The sequence below is a fragment of the Protopterus annectens genome, chromosome 14.part0 (assembly GCF_019279795.1).
Source record: "Protopterus annectens isolate FY-2018-M chromosome 14.part0, PAN1.0, whole genome shotgun sequence".
NCBI lineage: Eukaryota > Metazoa > Chordata > Ceratodontiformes > Protopteridae > Protopterus > Protopterus annectens.
Window position 1 is genome coordinate 1171219810 of NC_056748.1, and position 18774 is coordinate 1171238583.

Consider the following 18774-nt stretch of genomic DNA (forward strand, 5'->3'; position numbering starts at 1 on the left):
CCATTTTCCTCAGTCTTTCTTGCCGCATGGTGCCCGAAGCAGAAGCTGTTCGCAAGTGCCGGTCGGTCAGATCCAGAGATTTCAGCTACCGAAGACTTCGAAAAAAGCTAAGTACCCCGTTGGGGACTCTTTCTTGCCTCAGCCGATGTCAGACAAAGTAAATAATTGTTTAACTTGTGGGAAACAAATACCTCATAAGGATTTCCATTCTTACTGCCTTCCTTGCTTAGGCCCAGACCACGACGTATCAGCTTGTTTAGCCTGTGCCTCCTTCAACCGACGGACTCTTAGACGTCGGTCGGAGTTTGCAGAGGAATTTTTTGGTACCTCTTTTGCTTATAAAATGCCGTCGGAGTCTCCGACTACGCATATGGTCAAAAAACGCAAGGAAAAGGACCGACACTTGCGACCCGCGGTTTCGGCTGAAACCATGGCTAGGCCTACCTCGAGTGTCTCGGTTTCGGCTGAAACCGAGTCCACGGCTATTCCTATTACCGAAACCATACTTCCGACCACCGAGGCCAGAGAGGCCCCGGCTGAGTCGGCTTCAGAACTACCTACCGAAGCTAGTGTTCAGGAATTGTCCGACACCATACCTTTGGACATTTCTACCCCTACACGTGGGGCAGCTAGGCCCCCAGCTTCAATGTCTATTAAGGCCTTCTCCAGGGCTAAAGCTGCTAAACTTTCAAAAGCTTTGCCTGCTAAATCTGCATCCCAGAGGCCTGCTTCTAGTTCTCAGATTCTCAGTCTTGCTGAGGATCTTATATCTTTAATTAGGGGTTCCCAGCCCCACCCAGACAGGGCCTCCCAACCTTCTCCAGACAAAAGGCCCAGGACTGAACCCTCTGAACCTCACTCCTCTGATTACTCCACGGATGGATCTGATTTGTCAGACCACCAGGAAGGGGCCTACTCGCCTTATGAGGACTCAGATGCAGAAGAATCTATACCTTCAGCCTCTCCCCCTGAAGAATTTTCCTTTGGGGAGACTTTACACTCCATGAGAGAGCACTTTCAATGGCAGGGCCAGGATTTCTCTGATTCTAGAAAAAGATTAAGGACCTTTTTGCATTTGCCCCAGCATAGGCCCTTAGCTATTCCACCTGTTTTAACTGTAATTGATGATGTGTACAATGATGTCAGTACTGCACCTGATTCTCTTCCTCCGGCCCCCGCCAAACCTGACAGATATTACAGGGTCCCGGATTCTCATTTCCACCTGTATAAAGCCCATGCTGCAGACCCAGAAACTATTTCTCAGGGCCCTAAAGGGGTGGCAGCTGCTACTGCTAAAAATCCCCTACCCTCTGAAAGAGAGTCTAGAGCATTAGAGAGATGGGGAAAAAGGTTTATACATCTGCTACTCTTTCTGCCAGGGCATTAAACTGTCAATTCCATATGATACAGTACCAAGAATTTTTGTTAGATCAGCTGAATAAAAAACTTTCTTCTCCTGAACCTTTAGACTTTAAATCCCTTCAGGATTTGCTACACAACTCACAACAGGTCAGTAATCATTTCTTAAAATGTGGCTATGATGCACTGGAGGCTTCATTTAGATCATCTATGACTGGGGCAGTAATTCGTAGGCATGCCTGGCTGAAGGAACAATCTTTGCCAGACCATGTCAAGGCTAAACTCCTCGATGCCCCAATGGAGAAACAAAATTTATTTGGCTCCCCTGCACAGGAGATTCTAAAAAAGGTTGAAGAAAAAGCAAAATCTGTGCAGATAGTAAAAGATTTCCTGCAAGTCCAACCTCCAAGGTTCAGCAGAAACTGGCCTACAAAGAATTGGTCCTTTCCAGACACCTCCAGAGCACAGAGGGGCAGGAACAGGCGCCCTAGAGGCAGAGGTCAATCAAAGGGTTCCTACAGGGGCCGTCAGTGGCAGCCTGCCAACCAGAGGAGTAGTGCAACAGCTACAACTACAACCACTACCTCAGGACAGACCCAATGACTTGACTCTGATTCCGCCTACCAGGGATCAACTGGAAGCACCCTTGGGCGGAAAGCTGGCTTTATTCTCGAAAAACTGGCATTGCATTACAACAGATACATGGACATTGCAAACAATAGACAAAGGATACAGGTTTCACTTCCACACCTTGCCAAAAAGAGGCGGAATGCCAAACCTTCCACTAAACCAGAAGGCAGAGGCTTTAAGACAAATCAGCAATTTACTTCAGATGAAAGCTATAGAAATGGTACCATCTACAGAACAAGGCCAAGGATTTTACTCCAGATTATTCCTCGTACCGAGAAAAGAAAACCAATGGAGACCTATTCTCAACCTGTCCACACTGAACACATATCTCATTGTGCCAAAATTCAAAATGCTGACCCTACAGCAACTTCTTTCCATGTTGGGCAAGGAGTCTTGGCTGGTGACTCTAGATCTCAAGGAGGCATACCTGCATGTCCCTATCTGACCAGATTGCAGAAGACACCTCAGATTTCTTGCAGGATCAGAGCATTATCAATTCTCAGCATTGCCCTTTGGCTTATCTACTGCGCCCAGAGTATTCATGAAATGCCTGGCATCAGTAATTGCACATTGCAGACTTCAGGGAATTCAGATTTATCCATACCTGGACGACTGCCTAATACAAGCGGACAACAAGAAAAAATTGTTAAAGGACTTGGCCTATACCATACACCTGCTACAGGCCTTGGGATACACAGTCAACATCCAAAAGTCAAGACTAGTACCATCCCAAAGGATAACCTTTTTGGGTTCGGATCTGGACACAATCACTCAGATGGCTTTTCTCACAGAAGAAAAACAAAAACAACTTCCAGATTACTTCATGTTTTTGACAAGACAAACTCAGCTTACTGCAAGGAAAGTCCTGCAGGCCCTGGGTTACATGGCATCCTGCATAATCTTGATTCCACATGCCAGGTTGCACATGAGGAAATTACAATGGTACCTAAGGAATGTATGGTCTCAACACAGTCACAGTCTAGAAACCATGATACCAATCATTCCATGCCTTCAAAAGGAATTCCTGTGGTGGGCTCAGGCCTGTCAGTCCAACAGAGGGTTGCATTTCAACAAACCAAAAACAAGGCAGACCATCACCACGGACGCCTCAGACCGAGGATGGGGAGCACACATGGAGGACAAACGTATCCAAGGCCTATGGCCTCAAGGGCAACTAAGCATGCACATAAACCTAAAGGAAATGCTGGCAGTAAGGCATGCAATCGAGGCATTCAAACCCTTCCTCCAACAAGGATATTTATTAATAAGGACAGACAACACCATGGTCATGTGGTACATAAACAAACAGGGAGGAACACATTCCTACCCTCTATGCCGGATGGCTATGAATCTGTGGAATCTATGCCTGAATCTCAATATCCAGCTGCAAGCCAAATTCGTACCAGGGAAAGAAAATTCACTAGCAGACAGCTTAAGCAGAACTACCACGGATGCACACGAATGGATGCTGCATCCAGACATCTTCAAACTCATAACAAAAAAATGGGGAATGCCAGAGATAGATCTGTTCGCCTCCCCACTCAACCACCAACTGAAGAAATTCTGCTCAAGGATGTACCACCCACAAGCCTGGAAGGTGGACTCTCTCTCTCTCTTTCAGCTGGAATTCCCTAACAGTATATGCCTTTCCACCTCTCCCATTGATGTGCAAGGTTCTACTGAAGATCAGGGAAGAACAGCCAAAGGTGATACTAATAGCTCCGGACTGGCCAAGATAACATTGGTACCTGCTACTGAGAAGCATGTCTCAGACAAATTCATGGCCACTTCCCCTATGGCCTCTTCTTCTAACGCAGAACAATTTCAAGACCTGCATCCCAACTTGAAAACATTGCAGCTAACTGCCTGGAAAATTCCTTAAAACCCAACCAAATTTTTTTATCTCAGAGGGTGAAGGACATTATCCTGGAGGCTCGCAGACCTTCCACAAGAAAGACATACTCAGCTAAATGGAAGAGATTTCTCACTTGGAGCACATCAAGGGGCACGGATGTCACAGTGGCAAACCTAGCACACATCCTAGAATACTTAGCAGAATTATTCCACAATGGCCTGTCTTACTCTTCCATTAAGATTCATGCCTCAGCAATTTCAGCAGAATACAATATGGATCCACCTATCTTCTCACCCCCTCTGCTCAGACAATTTTTGAGGGGGATCAAAAATGTAAAACCCCCAAGAAACCCCCCCCACCTGCATGGGATCTCAATTTTGTGCTGGAAAAATTGACACTACCTCCCTTTGAATCAGCAGACCTACAGTTTTTATCTTGGAAAACTGCATTCCTTCTGGCAATCACTTCAGCAAGAAGAGTATCTGAGTTACAGGCATTAATGGCAGTGCAGCCTTTTCTTATTTTTCACCAGGATAGAGTGTCACTGAGAACCAATCCTACTTTCATGCCAAAGGTGGTATCCAGGGTATCCTTGAACCAAGCTGTACATTTGCCTGCGTTCTTCCCTAACCCACAGAACAAAGGGGAAAAACTTTTGCACTCCTTGGATATACACAGACAACTACGCTACTATCTGGACAGAACTAAAGCCAACAGAAAAACTGATCAGCTTTTTGTAGCATATGCAACTGGGATCCAAGGAAGAGCAATTTCCAAACAGACAATTTCAAAATGGATAGGAAATTGCATTCGCTTTTGCTACTCCTTTCATGGAAAGACAGTTCCTGAAAATATCAGGCCTCATTCCACAAGGGCCACAGCCACCACTACAGCTTTCCTACGCGGGGTGGCTACCAAGGACATTTTAGAAGCTGCTACTTGGAGCTCCGTGCATACATTTGCCAAGCATTACAATCTACCTTTATACTCCGGATCCCGAGCAGGGTTTGCAACTGCAGTACTGCAGGGGATCTTAACTACACCATCCTTCTCTTAGTTCCTCCTCCCCCAGATTGGCTATGGTATTCTACCCATATGTTATGACTGCAGATGCATCCTTGAAGGACATAGTACAGTTTTGTACCTACCATAAATGTAGATGTCCGATATGTATGCATCTGCAGTCAGGATTACCCACCCACCTTCCCCTCTGTGGTATTCCTAGGGTGCTTCCCCCCTTTCAGCTAGCTGGGGGAATCTATTATGGTGTATTTGTTTGTTTATATATGTATATAATTTGATAATGATTGGAACTTTTCAGCATTTATACAAATTTAGCCTTCCTAGAGGGCACCTGGCATCTGGGGCAAGAAAAACTGAGGAAAATGGCGTCGGCTGATGCCTTTATACCCCAGGAGCTCTGACGTCGGGGAAAGTGCGACATCAGCCGAGGCCAGACCCAGACTTTGGATTCCGGCCGACCGAAGGGCTGCCTGAGGCAGGACAACCCATATGTTATGACTGCAGATGCATACCTATCGGACATCTACATTTATGGTAGGTACAAAACTGTACTTTTTGTGTGCAACCTAAGCTTTTGCTGAATACTGATTTGATTTTTACCATATATATGTTAATTTGTATTCTGAAGTACTCAGGACTGTTCAGTGTCATTTGTCCGTTATACCAGTCTTCCCTATGATTTGTGATTATGAGATCACTTGCTAGCCTAATGATGTGAATTAGATGATTCCTTAAAATAGGCAGCATATAGTACATTAGTAATCATTTATCTGATCCTTTAGACAAATATAATAAATCATCTGTTACTGTGTGCGTGGTTTGATTGTAAAAGTTTTTGTATTGCAGCAGAAAAAAATGACAGCTGTGCAGAAGGTGGTAGTATATAAATGAATTTAAATGGCAAAACAGATAGGCTTGTGCATCATCAACCATGTATAGTGTAGTGTAACTGCAGCAGTTAATCTGGTGGTTGCTTTGATGATATGTCTGTTGTGTAAATATGTGCTGTTGATGGCCACCTTATCATTGGGCTTACTTTCAGACAATGCTGTTTCAATCTCTTTTTTCGGAACCAAGATTTCTGTTGCATGTTTGTTACATTACACCAGCTTTTGACTTTTGTTTCTTTAACCTGGCCAGATTCAGACTTCGTTGGAGATTGTTTTGTACTGCTTGGGACTCATGTCTTCTGTCATTCACTGCATAAAGCCCCTCACAGTAAGAATAGTAAAGTATAGCAGATACGCGAGTAATCACCTTTTTAGATGATTTTTGAACAAGCTCTCAAAAATGGAAAATTATTATCCTCCCTATATTTACTTTTATTGGCTGGCCCTTCCCATCCCTTTTGCTGTGGGAGACTTCCAAGTGTTTCAAGAACATGATTTTTAATTTTTTTGTAAATGTTGATGCAGTTTCAGGTCAGTCATGTTTTTGGGGCATAAGTTCGAAGAATATATGCTCCAACATGGCTCTTTCCTTGGCATACTTATACCAGAGGTTATCTTGATGTGGGGGGTGGAGTTTCTTTCTAGACAAAGTTAAATGAGTTATTTGAAGCATTGTGCCGAAAAGTAGGCTCTTAGGAAGCAGAGCCCAGCAGTTGCCCTTCTCAGGGGACCAGCTTGAAAGTTAAGTGATATGCTGAGTACTTCTGTGTTTTTCCTTAACTTGTTGCAAGCAGTTATGTGGAAGTGGTACAGGGAATTTTTGTTTGAATATCGAAGGGCCGCTCATTATAAAGTGAGACTCAAAGAATACATTTCAATAAACTGACTGTTGTATAGTTTATTTGAGAACTCTGCAGTGTTGTTAAATGTAGTGTAATTACAGCTTTAACTTTTTGAGAACGGTTATAATCCAGGCTGCATTACTATTATAGAAATAACATTGGACACACACCTGATTAAAGAACTGACTTTCAGATTACAGCTGCCTGTAGGTATGTGTAAGCCTTGTTCAAAAACAGGAGGTAGTTCACAATTGGAGTTTGTGTAGAGCAAGAAAGGTATGACTTAATTTTAAGCAAGCATTTATTTGATTGATGTGAATTCATCTGAAATGTAGAAAATGTCAGGAATTTTTCCAAGTATTTTGGCATTTGTTATAATCTCTTATTCTGTTATTTTTAGAAGGATCATGGATTCAGGAGAACTAGATTTTTACCAGCATAGCAAAGTATGCTCCAATACCTGCAGAAGTACCAAAATAGATTTGTCTGGAGCCCGAGCATCACTCTGCAGCCAGCCATCAACAGAATACATACCCATAACGCCAGCCACTGCAGACCGTATGTCACATCTTTTCTTTGATATTTTAGTGCATTGCTTCTGGTAGAGTGGAATCAGATGAAGTTTTTTTTTTTTCTTTTGCACTTCTTACTTTGAATTCTTTGATTATTTCATATAGACATACAAGGTTAATTTTGCAAATAGATAAGGAGACTTAACAAAAAGCTTCTGCTGTTGCTAACCTCCTTAAACAGGTCATCCTTCATCGACCCATTCTTTCCTCTTTTCCAGTGTAGTCAGTAATAGGCCATGATTCCACAGCATATGGGTTGCTCACAAGCTATAGATCTTCAAAAGTATATGTGTATGTGTGTGTGTGTGTGTGTGTGTGTGTGTGTTTTGCTCGTGTGCAGTAGAATTATTGTGTATTGGCAAGGTTATGCCCCAAGAAGCATTAGGAATGCCTCTTTTCACCTGCAGTCTAGGCTTGTACTCACTGGTCTCCACCAAGAGGTGATCACTGAAACAACTAGTCATAAATGTGTAAAAGAAAAACTGGTGAATTGGTGTTGACTGGCCACAGGCAGTTGAGTGACAGGAGCAGTCTGTGGGATAACCAGGCAGCCATGAATGATGTTTTGGTTATCTCTCCCAACAAGTCTTAACATTTTCTACCATGTGATTTGTTGGGTTTCACCTTGTCCCAGTAGCCTGAGATTATGACTTTACACAATACTCCCCCAACCTGGGGTCTTGTGCATTTGAAGGATGGACACTGATTGTCCCAAGACCAGGAAAAATCAGGTAGCACCTCAGCTATAGAAGCTGTACTTTACTAACTGGGATGAAGGAGGTGTGTTGACATAAGCTTTAATTCCACCCCCAGCAGTTGTCATGAGAACTCTTACTACTTCAGGGGCCTACAGTGCCTTCCATTGACATGTGTTTATTCTTGCACATGTCCTATGAATGCTACCATCCCTTGTCAATAGGGCTTCAGATGTGATGGAGTCGACCTCACATTAGAGTGTACCTCTTCCCTCTGCCAAAATAAGCAAGCCTGTTAAACCTACTCACTACCTTCTCCCAGCAAACTCTTCTGGCTCCAGCCAGCTATTTGATAGTGGATCATACAGGTAGTTAAAGTTTGATCCTTCTGTACTACAGAAACAGTCAAATGTTTAATTTGTCATCAGATAAACACAGTGCGTTTTTTGTTGACCATTGTCATGCCTCTTTTTGAACATCACTAAAACCAATTTTTGCCTTTTAATTTTTCTGGGGAAAAAAAATAACAAAAAAAGTAAATTAAAAAAAAAAAAACACTTCCTCAAAGCACCTAAGCTTTGTGGTCAGTATTAAAAGCTTTACAGTGCCTTACTTGGCACACGTTCATCCAAGGAGGCATGAAACCATGCTGGTAGATATACAGATGCCAAAAATCAGAACTTTTCTTGCTGTTGAAGCTACCACTATGAGTCATTGCTCACTATATCTTCAGCTGGTTTGGCAGCCAGGCAAGTATTGACAAATTGGACAGATAAATACCCCACTGGGGACCTCTTTTCTGTTTTTCTGTGAAAAGTACTACTCTTTTTGGCTTATGTCTTTGAGAAAGGGAAAGTGTGCTTATATAGTTGCCGAATGCCTTACAGTGACTCTCATGCAACCTGTCTTTTCTGTTTAGGTGAGGAGCATGATGTCTGTTCGGGTTCCATTTATCTTTCAAACAATAGACACCTACAAGTTGCTTAAGTTTCCTTAAGCTCTTCATTGATAACAAGTGGCTTAAAAGTGCTTGTACCTCACATATCTCCCCTCCATTCATCAAGAAAAGAAGGTAGTTAGAGAGGATTTACATCATCCTTTTCCCGGCCCTCAGTGTATAACTCCACTGTGGTCAAGTTTGAACAATAAGACCGTTTGTCTATTACTTCACACCCTTCTGGTACTGCACATCAGGAAACCAATAAGGGCCAGGAGATTAGCACATCCTCAAGGGCCAGATGCACATCCAGTACAGACAAGGGAGAGAGAGACTCAAGTGATTTGGAGGAGGATACAGACATCCCACAGGGATTGTTAGCACCGTGGAGGTGCCTAGCTCTCAAGTTACATCATCATTGTGTTGGACATTGTCATCTGAGACTCCTAAGGAGAGCTATCAGAAGTCAAAACAAATATGTGTTCCTTCTCTTCCATCTTCCAAGTAAATGGAAGAGGAATTGCACTTTTTCAGTAAAAGGACTTTCAGTCACTTCAGTGCATCTCTTCAGCCCAGACATATTTAAATAGAGAACTTCTTTGCCTTAAGACTCAGATTCAGATTGTGATGTACATGAGTTTAGCTTAGACTATGCTTCATAGGTCTCTTCCCCTGGAAACTGAGACTCAGAATCTAAAGAAAAAATTTCTTTAGAGTCCTCTATAAAGGAAATGTCCTTCTCAGACATCAGTGGGGCACTGAAGGACTTGTTTAGGTGGAAGCAGAAAGAAATCTCTGAATCTCAACAGAGATTAATGACCTGTTGCAGGTTGATATCCTCAAATCTGTGGCTATTTCCCTGGTTATTGCAGCTCTTGAAGATGCTTGTAATGTGGTCATTTTTTTTTGGTAGCAAACCTCCTTCTCCAAGGAAACCAGAGAAACTGTTTTATTCCTCAGTCACTTAAGTTCCTTTTCCTCAACACCAGAGCTGATCCATGTTTTATTTCCTTGTCTAAGAACGATAGCCCCAAATACCTGACTGTTTCTAATCCTGTTCCATCATATGGAAATGTCAGTACCTTTGATAGATTAGGGAAGAAGGTTTACACATAATCCACTGTATTAGCTAGGCAGGTGGGGTCCTGGTTTATGGTGTGAACATAGGTGAAAGTTGTAGGTTTGAATCTATCTTCCTCCAGTTTGACAGTAGTTATCTTATGTGTGCATAGTGTTGTGATTGAAACATCAGTAACTGAATATGCAAAATGTGATATTGTATTATTGGGGGGGGGGGGGCATTGGCAAAATGATTACTGTACCTTACAAATACAAGGTGCAGTGTCTATGAAATTAAATAACTGGCTAAGCTTAAAATGGCCCACTCAGGCAGTTAGTCTAGTACTAAGGTAAGAACTTTCTGAATTGTCATCTGTCAGGTTCATGAGTCTAAATTCCATTTGGCATCCCTTGCGAATATGAAAAAAAAAACTATGGCTGAGTTTGCTAATTCATAGACTAAATCTTCTTTACTTTCCTTTATTACTAAAGTTAATAAACACTCCTTGACAGGGTGCTATTATTATACTGCTGATGTGGTATCTAGATACTGGATCAGTCATGTGTAAGCTTGCTTGGTTATGTGCTTAAAGTTTACCTGAATATCTAAAATCCAAAATTTAGGGTCAATGCAAATTGCACATGTGCTGTCTTGCAGCAGTACTGAACAAAGTGAACCAACTCACTGTGCAGATAAGAAATCTTTAACTCACGATAACCTTACCTTAAAATAAAGATAAATCAGATGGCAGTTACTGTTAAATGCAGCCAGCTATCCAGGTATTATGATAGTGTTACCATTACCCTAGTCTTAGAAATGAGACGATATAAGTTAATAAAGTTACATCTTTCTAGTACTGTTGCCATAGCTCAGAGGATAGACCATCAGACTTCAGGTTTGAGCAACCAGCGTTCTGTCCTGGGTTATGCTTTTTATGGAAATCTGCCATTTTACATTTTTTCGTGTTGCTTGTGCAATTGGCAAATTGTGTATATTGGCAATAAGTTTGGTTTGAATTATGTTTTTGTGAACAATTTTATAATCAAAAGTAAATATATGTTTTTTATGTCTTAGTAAAGTTATTGTGAGTTGTATATAGTGAAATAATATTATAATGAGTTTTATTCCTGTTTTTTTAAATGACAGATTATTTAAAATTTAAAGTATAATTGTTAGAGTTATTTTATTGGTTGTAAATAACTATATAAGCACATTTAATGACATTTTTTAACAGATTCTGATGAAGTCTGCAGTTTGCAGACAAAAGCACTTAATCTACGTGACTATTAAAGATTTCTTATCTGCATAATGAGTTGGTTCACTTTGTTCAGTACTGCTGCAGGGGAGCACAGGTGCAATTTGCATGGACCCTAAATTGTTTTATGTGGTTAAGTTGTTGGGGAGCGCAACATTTCTTGTGTATTAAAATCCAAAGTTGTTAATGCCCCTTTGGATATAGGGGATTTTCTTCATGTTTCACTGTTGCAGTCCTGACTTGTGGGATTTCCTGCTGTGAAAGCCCTTGGCTGTCCTGAATTCCAGAGAAAAAATCTCCTCCTCCAAGTACTGGCGGATGCCCTGACTGACGTCAGCATACTTGGTTATATAGGGAGTCAGCCGATGTGATGCTGTCAGAGCCTGTAGCAGTGTTTCAGTGTGTCGGTTGGTCCACACCAGAGAGAAGTCATCTGAAAGTTAACTACCCCATTGTGGAAACCTTTTTACATTTTTGTCTCATGTCAGAGAAGGTCAGTAATTGTGTCCGTTGTGGTAAGCAGATTCCACACCAAGACTTCCATTCTTTTTGTGTCACCTGTTTAGCCCTAGATCACAATGTAACTAACTGCCGTTTCTGTGCTCATTTCAACTCTAGGACTGTTAGGTGTAGGGTCAAGATCTTAGCTAGGCAAACTAAAAAAACTTACTGGAAACTCTGCCAGAGAATACACAACCAAGTAGGATGAACTGTTTATTAAAACAAATAATAAGCGCTTTCGTCTAAAAGCATACAGACTTCTTCAGATAAAACCAGAACAATTCAAAATTTGCATTTAAATAGCTTCCTTGTCACATGACAGCAGTCTAAGCAAAGCAAGTGTATATTTAAAGCAACAGTTGTCAAGATAAGTACATGTATTTAAAACAGCGTGTTTAAAATATAACACTGAGAATAACTGTTATTCATCACTAACTTAAACCAAGACATAAGCAAAAATGATGCACAATTGCTGATGCATTTACCCTAAAAATAAAAACAGATGATAATACGTATAAGCATATTATTTTTATATGCCTTCCTCTTGAGAGTAAGCACTGTATAGATATGACATCATTACGCCCTGGGAGGACTGAAGCATTCAAAAATATCTGCCACCAAAGCTCTCTCTCTTCATTTAATAGTTTCCATGGCCCACCTCTAGGGCTGACCTCTACTTTATCAGTGATAGCAAACAGGAGGTGATGGTCTGGAAATTGGTGAATATATTTGTAGAGTCCATTTGTAGATTTAGACTTTCTAATGTCATAGTTACATTTGTTGATACGATCCCTAAGCTTACGTTCCGATTTACCACTATAGAAACTATTGCACTGGTGACATACTGCAGCATAAATAATCCCCTTTGTATGGCAATTAAATTTTCCAGGAATTGAGATGGATATGTTTTTGATGGAAAGGCTACTGCACAGAAACATGGAAGGGCATTGTGAGCATGCCCCACACTTAGTCATGCAACTTGTAGTTGTTTTATCTTTAGAATGCCCCATAAAATCATATATATTTTTTTAAACAAATGCCTTTTTTATATATCGGTAGATACTTTGCCTAAACATTTACATAAAATTATATCATTAGAAATGAACTGCTAATTTGTTCTGATGATATTACTAACTGCTGAGCTGTCAACTGAATGTATAGTAAAAAAGTCATGTGCATAGCTAGCTTGTTGTTGATGCATACAATTGTCTAATGCACTAGAATGGTGTTCTGTAACATGAATATTATTACATTTGTTTTCTATACTACCTGCATTAATAGTTCATACTGTAAAAGGGGCACATACATACCTTGAGCTCTTTTTGTCTTAACTTCCTCACTTAATGATCTAAGTAATACTTTAAGGTACCCCTTATTCAACAACACGTTGGAAAATAAATCAATTTCTTTGAGAAAATCACTATGACTAGACACCACTCTTGCTGCCCTCACATACCGGCCATTGACAACTGCCCGCTTTTGATGTTGTGGGATGGCAGCTAGTATAATGTAAAAACATATTAGAATATGTGGGCTTCTGATAGATTTGGGAAGCAAGTCTTAGGACCCCTCAAATATTTTCTTTTCTTAGCTGATATCTAACTATGCAATATGATCCTTGCCTACATTTTGCATGAATTAAAAAAAACTGTAGTATTGTTAATATATGCTATAAAATCATCAATTTTATCCACGCTGTCTGTCCAAGCTATAAAGATGTCATCCAGGAAGCATGTGTACATGCTCCAGGAATTTCTATATTGCTTGTCAAATAAAAACTCCCCCCCCTATGGGGTCATGACTATATTTGCATACAAAGCCCCACAAGCTGCTTTCATCACAGTACCTTTATTTTGATGAAAATAATGGCCTTCAGAAAAGAAATAATTATTATGTAATGCAGTGTCCATCAAAGCACTGAGTTCTTTGTTTCTACTCTGTGACATTTTAAATTGTTGAGTTAAATATTCTGAAAAGCATTCAAGGCTAATTGTTTGCGGGATGCAGCTGAATAAATCTTGCACATCAGTAGTGATAAAAGTTATTTCTGAAACATTACTTAACTGACTTACTCTTTTCAAAAGCTACCAAGAGCCTTTGCAAATATGATAGATATTGTATACATTTTGGTTTAACATTTTATCAATGTATTGTGCTATAAAACTTGGTTTTGATGTGTTCGCATCAACAATAGGACGAAAAAGTGAACAATCAACATTTTTATGGATTTTGGGCATGCCAAATATTGCTGGAATTCTAGGTCCCTAGCTAGGCACCTTAGTGTTGCATCAGGTTCTTAGTGTCCATTGGCATCTGCCAGTTGCTACAAGGTTGAGCTCCCTTAGCACAAAAGGGATAAAGAAAAGTGACCCAGGCTTAGGGCCTTGGATGACAATTACTCTCCGTCAGCTAGTCCTCCAAGGCTCGTGATCGCTGAAGAAGGTGAGGCACTTTTGTAGCTCCCTTCTGTGACTGAGGTGGTGGAGCAAACCTCTGTTGAGGCCCTTCCAGAGTCTGATATGCCATCGGGTCCCTCAACTTTCACACAAGCTGTAGGACTTGGTTCATCAGTTGGTTCTGGGACTTCTCTGCAGGCCTAGGCTTCCGACGAACACACTTAAACCTGTGATGCTCCTTTGCAGTGTCAGCTAACACCAGCTCCATATTTCCCTCAAAAGTCTGCCATCAGAATTGCAGACATACCTAGGTCCAAACTGAGAGCTATGCCCAAAGAAGGAAACTTCCTCTGGGCCTATGTCTCAGCCTACTAGTTCCCACTCACAGGATTATCAGCAGGATTTGGTTAGGCTAGCTGAAGATTTAATTTCCTTGGTCAGATCCAGGTAACCCCCTTTTCAGGTTTCCCCAGGAAAAAGGAAAAGAGACCCTATTCCAGAAGTCTTTTCTGATCCTTTTGAATGAGATGAAGATTCTGACCAGGAGGAGTCTGTTTTTGATGATGGACCCTCCCTGACTTCTTTGAGGAGCCAGATTCTGAGGAAAACCTGGCTTTGGCTTCCTTTGGGGAAACTCTTCATGCCATTGGGAAGCCCAAGATTGCCCACAATCCAAAAAGAAGATTAGGGAATTGCCAGAGCATAAACCTCTTGCCATCCCTCCAGTTTTAGAGGTTGTAGAGGATGTTTTCTTGGATTCCTCTTTGCATCCAAATTCCTTTCCTCCAGCCCCTTGAAAACCAGACAGGTTTTATAGCATAATGGACTCACATAAACACCTCTTTAAGAACCCTTCTGCTGATCCAGAGGTTGTGACCCCAGGATCCAAAGGAGATAGATCTAGTTCCTCCAAACCCCCCTGCCCACTGATAAAGAGAGTAGGGCTCTTGATAGATTTGGCAAAAAAGTTCACACCGGTGTCAGGTTAGCTATGAGGGCCCTTAACTGTCATTTCCACATAATAAAGTACTAGAAGATCATTCTAGATCAGTTGAACCAAACAATTAAAACCATCGAGGGCAAGAATCTTTCCAAAGAATTACTGGACCTATGTCACTCTAGCTCTCAAGTTGCTAGGCATTCCTTTTACTGCAGCTTTGATGCTATGGAAGTTTCCAGTGTGGCTGCTGCTACTGGTTCTGTTATTAGAAGACATGACAAAGGAACAGTCCCTTCATGAGCATGTCAAGTCAAATTTTTTGGATGCCCCCTGGGCAAGGATTTCATCTTTGGGCCCAAAGCTGAGGGTGTACTTAAAAATATGGAAGACAAAGCTAAATCCATGCAAACTGTTAGACTTCCTTCAGGTTCAGCTTCCTAGATTCAACAGGAACTACCCCCTCAAAACAATAGTCCTTTCCTTCACAATCCAAAACCAGACAGAGAAAGCCACAAAGGCAACAACAACAACAACAAAGACTCGACACTTCCAAGATGGATGCATACTGAGTAACAGCTTAATTCTGGCTCTCCCAGTCTGAAAACAGATATTTAGCAAAAAAGGCCAGTAGACCTAGATTTCTGGGTAAATGTCAGTAACTGGCTAGTAAGTGTACTGGATGGGTGCCAGGTAGAAAGTAATATAAAGGAACTGGAGGAAAATCAGCTACAAACAGTGTGAAAGAAACACAGACTGGGAGGAGTACTGCAGTTCAGCAAGAAGCAGTTCAAGTTCCAGGCATGACTTCCAGTAACCTATAGGACAGTATAATGCAGCTGCACACAGACCTGGTTAAAAATAAACAAACCACTGATGGGAGTATAAAAAGCTGGAAAAATAGAAGAAGCTTTAAGCAGATATTCAGATGAGGTGACAGAACTGCAAAACTCAGGAATTGTTAATTGAAAGGGCACATAATGTGTATGCCCCAAATCTGGTTACTAGAAAACAACCTAAACCTTTAAAGGAACACTCCACCCTCTCATACAGTTTAACTCAATTGTTAGGTTTGTTTGAAGTACAGAGACCTCCATGTCGGTGAATACTATGTCTAGAACATTAGAGCCTACTACATTTGCTAGTTTGTTATCTATTTGTGAGGTAGTTAGAGAACCAATTTAGGGTAGGGGAGATACCTATTGTAGAAAGTTTTGTAAGAAGCAGAAGATTGGAGACTGTATCAAAGGCCTTAGAGAGGCCAAGAAAGAGTCAGGAAACAAGTTTTCCTGAATCTCGAGCTCAGTTAGCTGTTTCCAAGAAGGATATAAGAGCTGTTGTGGTACTTTGACTTGGCCTGAACCCATGTTGAGTAGGGGAGATGATTTGATAGTTTAGTAGTTGAGTGTGTATGCATTTTTCCAGGATCTTAGAGATAGGGGAGAGAATAGCAAAGGGTCAAAAATTGGAAATGTCTGTGCTGTTGCCATCTTTGTGAAAGGGGAGAATATATGTTTTTTTTCCAAATGGTAGGTACATAGGATTCTTGGAAAGACCTGTTAAGAAGTATGCTGATAGGGTAAGCAATAGCTTTAGCTGACATTTGAAGGAATTCTGGGGGTAGGTTGTCAGGAGTGTAGTAGCAGTAGATATGGGGGGAGAAAGAGAAGTTAGACAGAGAGGGAGAAGTGAAGTTTTGTGAGGTTTGCTTTGGAGGTACAGGGTTAGTATTAAACTTAGTTTGAGGAAAGGTGACAGTGAGATTAGATATGGTGTTGATAAAATATGAGTTGAAGAGGGTGGCTATTTCAGTAGGTGATTTGTCTGGATTTGGAGAGGGGTTGTTTTTTGAACTGGATTTATCATAGATGGAATGGAATGCCAGAATTTCTTTGGGTTTTGTTTATAGTTATTTTGTACCCTTGGGTAGTGTTTTTTTTATCTTCAATGACTAGACATTTTACCTGATTATGGAGTTGCCTTAATTGTAAGAAATTGGAAGGTTTTTATTTTTTTTGCAGTAGATTCCATGATTTGTCCCTAGCAGCCATGAGTTCCATAGTAGTTCTAATGAGCCAGGTGGCATGGTTAGTTTTTACTCTTTTTTTGTCAGATTGGGGCTAGTTAGTTTAGGGTTTTGAGAAATGCTGAGTTGAAGAACTTTACAGCTTCATCGAGGAGATGCTTTTCAAAGTTTCATTAAAGATTGCTGGGTTGAAATTGGTGAGATTTCTAGTTTGTTTCTGTTGGTGTTGACTTCGTGATGTAGTGTTTTCATGTAGAATGTAGGCAGGTAGGTCAGTGATACTTTTAGGTAGTGTGCCTGCTTTTGAGATTTTATTTGGTCAGATACCAGAATCCAGTCAAGGATGGAACAGGTATCTTTGTTTTTGTTTGGTCTAGTTGTATTGGTAATTAGCTGAAAAAGTTAAACTGGTTAATATTGGATGAAGGAGAATGGTGTGAGACATCTAGCCAATTAATATTTACATCACCCAGGATAATTGTTTCATTTTTTATATTCTTTGCTGTCCAGGCGAGAATTTCTTCTAACAGGAGAATGTTATTACCTGGGGAGGATGTCTAGGGCTATAACGCAGAGATTCTTCCAGTTATTCATGGAGTTGGTATAGGGGACAATATGAAGGTATTTGAAAAGAGTAGTGTGACTTCTCTTTTTTATGGGGTCTATCTGTTCTTTAGCAAGCAAAGCATGGGGGTGGAATTCAGAGTCTTTTATGTAAGGTTTTAGCCAGGTTTCGGTGGCAGCTATTACATTTGGTTTGTTGCAAGATATTCAGGCATGGAATTCTGTAATTTTATTTCTAATACTTTTAAGGTTGACAGCTGTTATAGTTAGTGATTTATATGAGTTGGGGGGGTGAAAGAGGAGAAAGCGGGTCCTGGGTTGGGGTGAATATCTCCACATTGGGGTAGGTTAGCATATTTGTAGATGTAAATAATAGGTAACTGCTTTCTATTGGATCTGTGTTGGTAATATTCAAAGGTGATAGTTTGATGTTTTTTTTTTGTAGAGGAAGGATTTTTAGTTTAGTGCGTAAAAGTATGTTTATCGCATTCAGACTGGAGGATATGTCAGAGTAGCTTGTAAAAGTTGGATTTTTGTAGATGTTATATATGTAGGTTTGTGAGGTAGGTATATTGTAACAAGTGACATTAAGTGTAGCAGGAGACAGAAATGCAGGGAGATAGAGGGGAGTAGTGTATTAGTAATGAGAAACATTGTACATGATAGAAGGAAGTTGTTAGTCAGGGCTGGTTATTAGTGTTAAGAGGTAGATTGTGTAAGTAGGATAGCTGTAGGGATACTGACAGTGTGGGGAGAAATAACAGAAATAAATGGTTAATTAGAGGTAGTCTGTTAGGGATGGGTTGGTAGAGGAGGTGTGGTTTAATTAGACAGTGAGTTGAAGTTGAATGCAATTGGATGCAGTTGTTGAAGGGGTGGGGTTTGAGTAAATATAAATGTAAGTGATGTGGGGTGGGGTAGGGGAGCGGAGTGAGCCTGAGAGTAGCAAAGGTGAACGGGGTGGGGCTAAACCTGAATCTGAGAATTGGCAATAGAAACAATCTAAAAGACTGTAAGTAGTGGGTATTAAGAACAAGGATTCAAAGAAAACAAATAAAATGAGGCAGTGTCATGCAGTAAGTTTATAAGGGAAGGGGTGTCAGATAAATCTGTGTTGCTAGAAAAAGTAGGAAGTAGTGGAATGTGGGACTAGCTACAGTTAGGGGCAAGGGCAAGAACAGCAATCAAATGAGAGAATGAAAGTACCTAAGTAAATGATGTGAAAGAGCAGG

General features: G+C 40.8%; 1 protein-coding gene across 1 annotated transcript in view; it reads left to right on the forward strand.

The window, feature by feature from the left end:
* The window catches only part of GMEB2 (glucocorticoid modulatory element binding protein 2), a 2829650-nt gene that overhangs the window by 1823139 nt on the left and 987737 nt on the right, over positions 1-18774 (forward strand). Inside the window, exon 6 of the mRNA XM_044056980.1 lies at positions 7000-7157. Within this exon, the coding sequence (XP_043912915.1) occupies positions 7000-7157 (158 nt within the window). The remainder of the gene's footprint in view (positions 1-6999; positions 7158-18774) is intronic.